General features: G+C 38.1%; 1 protein-coding gene across 2 annotated transcripts; it reads right to left on the bottom strand.

The window, feature by feature from the left end:
- Positions 1 to 366: 366 nt before the first annotated feature.
- Positions 367 to 6,775, bottom strand: LOC111333898 (collagen alpha-6(VI) chain). 2 transcript variants are annotated; one of them, XM_022939546.2, is made up of 9 exons: positions 6,692 to 6,775; positions 6,047 to 6,114; positions 4,283 to 4,692; positions 3,773 to 3,932; positions 3,065 to 3,492; positions 2,411 to 2,561; positions 1,918 to 2,094; positions 1,338 to 1,418; positions 367 to 530 (listed from the first exon to the last, which is right to left on the bottom strand). In XM_022939546.2, the coding sequence occupies exons 2-8, from the start codon at positions 6,105 to 6,107 to the stop codon at positions 1,339 to 1,341; spliced, it is 1,467 nt and encodes a 488-aa protein (XP_022795281.2). In that variant the 5' UTR covers positions 6,108 to 6,114; positions 6,692 to 6,775; the 3' UTR covers positions 367 to 530; position 1,338. The 2 variants fall into 2 exon arrangements, with proteins under 2 accessions (XP_022795281.2, XP_022795287.2); XM_022939552.2 differs by having other exon boundaries at positions 6,526 to 6,708.
- Positions 6,776 to 10,294: the final 3,519 nt, after the last annotated feature.

Genomic DNA, 10,294 nt, shown 5'->3' with positions numbered 1-10,294 from the left:
TTCTTTCTGACGTATTTGTACCATACTTTTTCTTGGCAATTTAAGTTTGTTTGTTATTCGAAACGATTTCATTTTATCAATTTTTTAACGCCGCGAACAGAAAGAAATCCTTCGACCAAGCATTCTCTGAAAATAAAGGGAGCTCTTTCCCCTGGCGCAATGTACCACTGGCCGCACCCTCTAAAATCAAAGAGACGATCTGAGAACTAAGTTCGATATGAGGTTGCCTTGTTTCCTTCGTCAATTTCTCTCCTCCTCTTCGTCAAAAACACGTCACTTGCAGTCGGGAGGTATTCTCGACTTCGTTCCCACAGAGCAACGCCAAACGTAAGGATGGAGATTTAATCTAACTTTGTCAGCCAGAAACCCAGATCTTGAAGTAGTTTTATTAAAGACTGCTCCAACACCAATCACAAAAAGACAATTTCCAAACCACACCCTACGTAACAAAGAAACCTGTTTTAAATTATAGTAACCAAAGTATAATGTTGCCCGTTTGCTATAACACTCGAATGCTGCATGAGTAACACCTATTGGGATGCAAAAAAAAAAAGAACAGCAGTTAGAGAAACTCATTATTCTCTGGCATCTGTAAAAATATTCAGTAGCAAATTATAACTTATGTAAAAAAAGTGAAAAAAACCATTCAAGTTTATTCAGATTTGGTTTTTAACTCCTGGCCCCTGTTCGAAGGGTGGATAGCGCTGTCCACTGTTTCAATCTATATTCGTTGGGTGGCTTAGTAGGTTTGTTTTAACGCCTTTCTATTGGAAAGCGTCACCCGCCCTTTAAACAACTGGTGCCCTGGAGGTAGGAGGCGTTATCTGTCACCCTTAAGCGTCCGTCGAACCTTAAAGGACACTCCTTAGAGATGGGACTTGGATTGAAATTGTTTTGAAACCAGATGGCTGTTTATTTCATTACATGATCTTATCTAGACTTTCAAGGTAAAAGGGCAGATCAATACTAGGCTTGTTTAGCGAAAGGCTACAGTACCTTAGATGTATTCTTTCGTTACTCACATCTACCTGCTATAAGGCACACAAACCGGCCCTCAGTGATATCAAAGTTTTCGTAAACTACGTATAATTTCGCTATGGGAAGTAGTGTTTGATCAAACAATAGAGATCAGGTTACTGTTCCAATCCAGATAGCCTCATTGTTAACCGTACTAGTTTACGAATCAATTCATGGTACTGACGAGCTCCCACGATAAAATAACACGCCGCAATATCGTGTAAGTGCTTTAACAACGCATGCGCAGTGATGATGCGTTGAGCAATACTGCAGAGTGACCCCATGAAGAGCTACAAACTCAAGTTCTTCTTCGTAATTACCTTATTCCTTCTGTTTTTCTAAACCCCTCTTGTAGTGGAGAGGCTTTAACTCTCTGATTTGATCCTCTTCAGCTGAATAGGCTACAGCGATAATATTATAATAAGTTAACAGAGAGATTTAGGGGACTGGATTGGCTTGCTAAATTTGCAAGTTACACGAGTATGCCAGTCACAGCGAATCAGTCGTTTCGGAAATTATCATGTTGCTACTTACCGAGAATTGCAGAACACTATTTCACAGCCAATTTCGTTACATAACAGTAATACTTGAAAAACAAAGAGATACTCCTGACGGACTACTTCATTATAACAGTGATTATTAAAAACTAGATCATTGGATAATGCAGTTCAACACTTTTTATTGGCTTAGCCATTATAGTATATCAGCCAATATACCATAATCTACAAATATGGCAGGCGTACGTGTCAACTTAAAATTAAAAGGGAGTTAAAATTTACTAAAATTTAATAACTTAATTTAACGTTTTTAATAAAACAATTATTCCACTCGCTCTTGTTGGATATGAGATGATTATAGCCAACGCGCGCTCGTGGAATAATTGTTAAATATTATTCTCACCATCTGAACACGGCTGTTCATTACAAGGTCTGCTCTCCTTCAGAGGACCCTCACAGGTCTTTCCGTATCCCTGGGGGAGAGGGTTGGTACAGCTTCGTGTTCTTGTCTGTACTCCACCGCCACAACGCGCATCGCATTCAGACCAGAAACTCCAGCGGGTAAAACCGCCATCCACACCTGGAAAACACGGATACTTTGAGAGATCCTCGTCATCTGATACCATGGGTGCTCCACATAGATGCAGAGTCACGCATGGTCTCTGCGATATGAAGACTTGGGGCTGAAATTTTCAATTCTGTGTTGAACCTCTCCCTTTGTAACCATCAGTGTTTCGTTCTGGGTCGTTCTCACCTATACTTTGGGTGTTATGCGCGTACTTAGGGTGATTTCATTCTTTCCCAACATGGCACTGTTTTCAGCATGTGTTGTCAGCTCAACAGATTGGATCTTTGAACTCATTCGAACTTGAGGAACCTAAGCTCACTATACTTACTGCACGTTTCAGCCAGAATGTCACTGAACAGATTTGAGAGTTGGTCGAAGTTGCTTGCGTTGTGAACGTTTTCACCTGCAATTTCTTCAAGTTGTCCTTGGAAATCTTCATACTGACCAACTCCTACCGCAACAATGCGGACGTCTTTTGCCTTTGAAAGGAAGGAAAATTGGGAATCTAGGCCACTTCCCACTTCATTATCGTTCTGTGGTTTTGTAAAGAATCTACCTTCAGGATTCGGCTGGTCATTCACCGAAGGACCTTAGATAAAGATGACATTTTCTCCGGTCGATTTTGTAAGGAGCTTGATTTTCTTCTCTAAGAGCGAAAAATTTCTTATCTTTTGGGACACATCTATTTTCCCGAAAAAAGACTTATTGAGTACAATTATTAAAGCTTGGATACCGTCGCTAGCATACCTAGTTACTTTAAGATGACAGCCGATTGTTACCCGCACTATGGAAGTCTGACAAGATGAAAATTTGAAAATATAAATTCATCAGCAAGAGGCTGATGTATTTTGGCCCACTGACTTGATGTTATGAAAACTCGCAGGAGATCCTTTTGAAGTGCGCGCATGGCATCCGCACTTCCAAGAACATAAAAGTGTACCAGAAGAAACAGGAGGAAACTGTAAGAGTGCAGAATTCTAACCTCCAGATGAGGGATGATCGTAGAGAAGGGTTTTGATGTTGGATTAGTCCTTCCGTCCGTTAAGAGGATCAGAACATTTGGAAAATCCGGTCTATCACCTCCCTCCTCAGTAAATAGTTTATTTGCGGCAGCCATTAGAGCTTTGTCTGTGAAAGTACGGTCACCAAGGACGACAGAAATCTTAGCCAAGAAGTCGTGTACGGCTTCGTTACTGTACAGCATGCTGTTTGCAAAATTGCTGAGGACTTTTGGTTTTCTGTTGAAAGTGATTATGCCAGTGTGTGTGGCGTCTGGACCGATGTTCAACGCAGCAACGAGCTCAAGAAGGAAGCCTTTGAGCAGCAAAAAGTTCGGTACTCCAAGGCTGCTGGTCTTGTCTATTACGAATGCCACGTCCATTCCCTTTGAGTTCTCGCAAGGATCAGGAGCTAAAGGAAATTACAAGAATTAAATGGAGCTAGCAGTAACATGCACAATTTTTCACAGGGTTTTCCCTCGGGTTCCCTTGGCCAGGGATTCTCATCGGAATCGTGCCGTGATCCTGTTAGCCATTACCAAAAGTTTGCAGCTTAACTCCCGACTCACAAGATCTCTGATTCTATTCGAAATATTACCTACGGATACTGAATTTCGATAAATTTATCCGAGTAGAATTTGTAAAAGGATATCAACGAAGCAGGAAAATCTCAGTAGACTACGCATACTCACGACAGACCAAAGTTAAAATATCATCGGTTGCATCGTCGAGGCTTTTATAGTCGTCCACAAAAAAAAGATTTTTGCCTCCAATGTAATCAAGGACTTGGCGATACTTAGGTTTCCTGGCGTCTGGGCCGATACCAACCACGATTATACGGACACCTCTCATCTAAGATAAAATGGAGAGAACTACTTGTGTCAGTCAAGTGAATCTTTTGGGGAGGTAAAGGAACGTCGGTGTATGAGGTCATGAAGCTTAAGGGCTGAAAAATTCTGAAAAAGCAGTTAGCAATTGACCGATCTTTCGGTTGCTTTATTGCCAGAACAACCCACGTGTTTCTCCAGCGGTAGAATCAGAGAAATGAGATGTTGAATTAGTGTAAAATAACTTTGCAAGCATCAACAGTAAACTTAAAAAACGGGGTTAAAAGTTAGCAAGGATATTTAGGGACCTGGTATCTAGTAAGCGAACAACTCTCTAGCTAAGTTTGTTCTAGGTTGCCTTTTTTTCTTCTTTACCTTAAGTGCTACAATATCCAGATAAAAGTCCTCGGTATCAGGATGGGATCTGCCATCTGTGTATAAAATCATTGCGCTCCTAACACCCGGTCTCTGTCCACTGGCCTTTTTAAACATTTCGTCTCTTGCAAGCCGAAGTGCTTTGTCCAGTCGAGTGGGTTGGGCGAGCTTGTTGATACTCTTTGATATCAATTCAAGTAGAGCGTCTTTACTGTGATATTCGTTGAATTTATTGTGAAGCGTCGCCTCCTTGGAGAATGTCTCCAAAGACACGTGGGTTCCATCGGGTGTGATGTCAAACTTTTCGACAAGGTGTTTAAGCGCTGCCTCCAGTTTTGGTATGTTTACGTCTTTGATACTTTTTGTCGTATCAACCAACAAACCAAGATCCAGTTTACATCTGGATTTCTCTACAAAAAAAAAAACAGGAGGCAAAAAACCAGGCCCGAAAGAAACCGTCACAGAAATACTTCACTGAGCTCGTAACAGTCATCAGCAACACAGACGTAACAACGTTTGCGCAGGAAAAGGAAGTGTCTTTACTTGAAAAATAAGCTGTCATGCTTGCCGCTGTTCTTATGTCGCTTGTGACAACAGTAGTGAGCCTCGAAAGGAAAGGTCACCGAGGAAAGCGAATTATGTTAAAAAAATGTTTGAAAGCTACTACACCAAATATCTATATAGGGTTCCTAAAAGACTTTAGGAATGATGGGTTTACAAATCCCATTTCGTCTTTAGTTCCGAACTCAACGACTTTTTCCAATTCTCCAAAAGGGTTTCCTTTTGCAAAAATACTGGTCACACATGAATACTATGGATTCAGTTCTCAAACTGAAACTCGAAAGCATGCACTAGGAATTCCTAGATGTAAAATTACAAAAATCGGTTTCCATTTCACCGTGTGTGGTGAAAATTTCAGACATATTAGTGACTTAGGTAATTCTACACAAATGATACCATCTTTCTGTTTCAATTCATACAAATTATGCTTGGTCTACGATGTTGATACCAAATGAAGCTAGGTAATGGTCAACCTCACCACTGTGAGTTATCTGCAGCTCAGAGATGGAGTATCAGATCACAAAATCCGACGGTCTGATCTATTTTCAAAGGAACTCAGATTGTTCCTTCGATCCATATCTTTCATTCGACGACCGACCATAAAATTCATTATCTTTCTCAATCGACGTGTTCTATATTAGAAACGTATCGACGAACAAAATACTCATAACTAAAATTGAATACTTCTGGACATTTTCGTTGCAAGTTATGGAGATATACAAATTTCAGATCAAGATTTTTTTAGTTCCAGTTGGGGCGAACGTTTTTCTCTGAAGGAGAGCTTAGACATTTAAGAATAAACACTAGCGAGAAAAACACACAACGTGCACCGGGAAACTGGACTGTTTAGTTCATGAAATGCTTTTCATAAAGAAGATGAAGCCCTCGTTGAACAAACAATCGGATTCCATACGCGCGAAACTATTTATTTAATAGTTTACATTTATGAACTTAACACGCGCAATTATTTATATAAATATTTTAAATATTTTAAACTTTTTACGTTTGCCACCTTCGTACGGTATAAATTAACTATTCATTTTTATTCTCTTCTCACTTGAGAATGATGACATGGAGTCATCGAAACGTTGTGTGTTTTTCTCGCTAGTGTTTATTCTTAAATGTCTAACAAAATCTAATGTCAAGGAGAGCTTAGCTTTGATTAATTATGTTAATTAAAGATGTATTCACTGTACCACCTACCCTCAGAAACTGCCAAGGAAATTGTAAGCAAAATAATAACAAAACTCAAAACAGTCATCATGGATCAGCTGAAAAATAATCAAGGAACACTATTTTAATCAAACCTCGGGCTAAGTGTACTTGTAACAGATTAAGCTGTCTACATAGACACCAAACTGCTCGATTACAGAAAAGTTATTATTGTCTCAACTTGGAAGTAAATTGCTTATGCCTGCATCTACATTTAGGTGAATGTAAAAATACTGGAACCGAATCAAGAGAGGACTAGCCTCTCTTGGGGCGAATACAACTACGATAAAAGATGAAAGTAAAAAATGAGCGATGGAATAAAAAAGAGTCTAGAAATTAACACACAAACTAAGGGAAGAACCAAAAAAAAGAAAGTATCTAAGAGAATAATTTAGAATGTCACAGGTAACGTGACATTTCCGATGCAGAAAAATTCTACGATCTCGTTTCTAGAGTAATAAACCATTTACCTTTTTAAAATGATCACTACGACAGCATCACACTGACGGAAAAGTTAATCGGTGATAAGCGATAACCCCATACGAACATTTTTTTTTTTTTGCTTAGTTTTTACTTTCAACTCAAACCCTGTAAAAGACAGACTTCTCAGACCTTGGACAATGGCGCATTACCTACCTGACGCGATGAGACGCAACTGATTATACGTCGAGAAGTTGTGGGGTTCTTAAGTATAGAAAGCAAAAGTTACACTCGAATAAAACCCTTTGAAAGATGAATGACCTTTCTTGAGTAATGTTTTGATAGCCCCCTGTCCCTGTTTACTCTTAGTTACTTGTAGGTGTTTGACATCCAATATGAATATCAACTGTAAAATGTTATTATTCATAGAGATGTTCTTCCTTACAATCGCTTAGCTTAATATCATCAAATGATCTGACCCAACCTGAAAGCTAGTTCTTCTAATTGATGATCTTGCATTTCTAGGGTGGTTATTCTTACGAATTCAGGGTTATATGAACAGAACATCCTATCGCTGTAGATCGTTTGGACGTCTCATCCGGCTTGTCTGACAAAGTATTACAATTGTAATAAGAACATAGACACTGGTAACTCCTGAGTCTCAATTATACATTCTCTTGGGTATCATTTATACCATTCGCTCTGACGAAGGGCTAAAGCTTGAAACGTCAGCTTTAATTTTTAACTCTTTACGGTGGCCAAATTACAATTTCAACTTAGTTGATCTAACCAAATTACCTTGTTACCCCCACCGACGCAGCACCACAGTTTCTTTAGGAACTTACCCCCTTTATTCATTTGTCAGTTATATAGCTTAAAAAGTATCGCCGAATTGTTAATAAATCAGGATATGCTTTTTTTTTTTTTTTACTTTTAATGACCATGTTTCTTAAATGTTCTACTCAACACGTTTCTAAAGATACTTTTTAATAAGCACACCAGCATTATTGTCGTGGAAACAAACCAGTTTTTGAAAACTTGTGGAGAATTCCCAAAGACCACCGTAGTCTAACGAATAAATATTTGGTCATGCAACCTTTCAGTCGACCAAAAGACAAAAGTGCAAGAGATCTAAAGAAAAATGAGGAATTGTGTGAATGTGTGAATTTAATAGTAATCCTCAACGTGGTCATTAAAATGGTTTGCTTATATTCTCTTGAAACCGGCTGCCTAATCGAAAGTTACTTTGCGAATAGACCAAATTTACTTTATCGCTAAAGACTGCAAACATTCTGGATTCAAACAACAAAATGTAACCATGAAGTCGAAACTGTTTCAGTTTGTATTGCAAGTGCTTGTGAAAATGAGGATTGTTACCATGGCTACCTAGTCAATATCAAAAGCTATTCCCCTTAAGGTTGTTCTTATTTTTATCATAACATGTCAAGAATTCCATTTTCTCATAACATGTCAAGTTGACTTAAGCATACGTAATTCTTGCAGTATTTCATGACTAGAAACCCAACCTTGAAACTACTTCTGTTTTCTTCTTGTGGTTTCAATCTGGCATGGTAAATAAGGAATGTAAATTCTTCAAAAAAGATCAATCAACGTCTGCTTTAATCCATCTCAAATGAATACCATGAATTACAAGTAAATGAAAAACTATTGTGCTTTTTCAGCAACAAAGGTAGCCGACATCTTGAGCTTTCAATTCTTTCTTAAGCCGTTAATGAAAAGACGTTTCTATGACGAAAAATAACCCATGATAGCAGAGGTCATAATAATTAGTCTTATTCTTTTGTATCACATTTTTTTAGGTCGTACGGTGATATTGCTAGTGCGATCCGTATAATACCTTACTGTTGTGCCCTGTACTTTAAATTTATTCGAAAAGCCAAAAATATCTCCTGAACTCGCACCATTACGTTTTCGTATTTTAAAATTTGTTTATTTAAAGGCAAGGAAGAGATAAACAGACAAGGATTTTGTTTCCAAGACACGGAGTGTGATATCTCGTAATACAGCGCTGTCCAAGCCATAAAAAATATAATTTGGATATATCAACAAAGTTGAAGTGGTAAATTGGCCACCGTAACGATTACAAAAGCTGACGTTTCGAGCGTTAGCCCTTCGTCGGAGCGAAAAATATAACATAAAAAATATGTTTTGTAATGCCTATCAAAGGCCGGTGTTTACGACGATAACCCTTGAAGTTGATAGATACCTCTTTCTCGTCAATAATATTCATATCTTTTTAACGGCATAGTATTTAAGAATTATTGAAGCCACTAAGAGGTTGGTACTCATCACGGAAAATATCTATTCTATGCCAAAAGGCATTGCAACGCAACTTCAGGGAAATATTGATCGTTTCGACGCGTTTTTGTGGCAGTTTTAGGGTTAAACACAGGCTTAAGAAGTAAAAAATTCACTAATCCAGCCGAATTGCAGCTGCAGAAGAAATGATAGTTACGTTTCGGGTCGAAACTAGCGTAATCTACATCGCTCAACTTTAAATTGTGTAGATATACACAAAAGGAGTATTTTCCTTAAAGGTTCAGTGAAGCGTCCCGAAAAGAAGAAATTTGGATGTTTGCCATTCTAAGTGATTAGCAAAGATTTAAATCGACGTTCTAGGCATGAACGTACTTTAGAGAACAGAAAAAAACAATTGATTCTCAAAAACCTGCTTTGATTTGTTGTTATCGTTTTGTGGCGCTCAAGGTTGTATATATATTTAATCAACGAAAGTTTCTCATAGTGCATTTAAAATTTGCAAGGAACCCGACGACGAAATTAGAATAACCCTTAAGTGTAGCTTTACAGAGAAAAAAGTGTTTTAAGGCTGTCAAATAACAATAAGATACACAGAAAAGTTGAAGGAGACAGGACCGGGACTCAAGGTACCAGCCACTTTTCCTTAAACCTCCAAGTTACGTGCTTTCTCGAACAAATTCCTAACTATTAACTCGGACTGGAGGATGAAAAGTACCAGTCGTTTGCAAGTACATTCTACTTAAACCAAAAGGTGTTAACCGTGCTAAATCAAAAATAATGAAAAATAGTAACTAGCTTTTACGTTATGAATATAGCGTCCGATGGGTATTTTATTTCCATTTTTATTCTGAACGGTTCAATAAGCTCAATTAAAGGAAATTTTAGAAAATTCTTGCTTGATAACAATTGTGCCTGTTAACAGAAGGGAAGAATACAAAAGCTGTGTGCGTATTTAAAGCGTAAGAGACCTTTTTTGGCTGAAATTTGTTTATAACTAAGTGCAGAAAGAATCGTATACTCATTAATTAGGATGTAGTCGCATTAGAATTCAGCTGTTGCGCCATGTTTATTTGTTTGTCTTTTTCTTCTTTTCCGGGAAAATCCTGAAAAGAAAAAAAGACTTAGAAGTCCCAAAGACCAGAATGTTATGTTTTACATAACAAGTTTATCTGGGAAAGTTCCGACAAAATCATTTGTATGCACTTCGAGTCTCCGTTTTCACCCGCCTACAGTGGTAGCCGTAAGGAGATTCTTCAATGTTTGAATTCACGGTACTTCTTTAGATGTAATAACAAGTTCGTTCTGTTGTTTTTCTTAGCTTGACATAACAATACTGTGTGACAGTAGCATCAATGAAGCGTCTACCATTTATAAGGTATAAATTTTTCGGAATGACGATATCAGTTGTGTTTTCTGCTCAGTATCTATTCAGTGATTTAATGTCATTTGTCTCTTGGTTTGGTTGGCTAACTCGATCGGATGACTCTTTACCAGTCCCGGACTTGTAATTTTCATACAATCCCATACAATCCCCGTTAA

Source organism: Stylophora pistillata, chromosome 8, assembly GCF_964205215.1.
Source record: "Stylophora pistillata chromosome 8, jaStyPist1.2, whole genome shotgun sequence".
NCBI lineage: Eukaryota > Metazoa > Cnidaria > Anthozoa > Scleractinia > Pocilloporidae > Stylophora > Stylophora pistillata.
The sequence above is the reverse complement of the archived record's forward strand: the minus strand, read 5'-3'. Positions and strand labels throughout refer to the sequence as shown.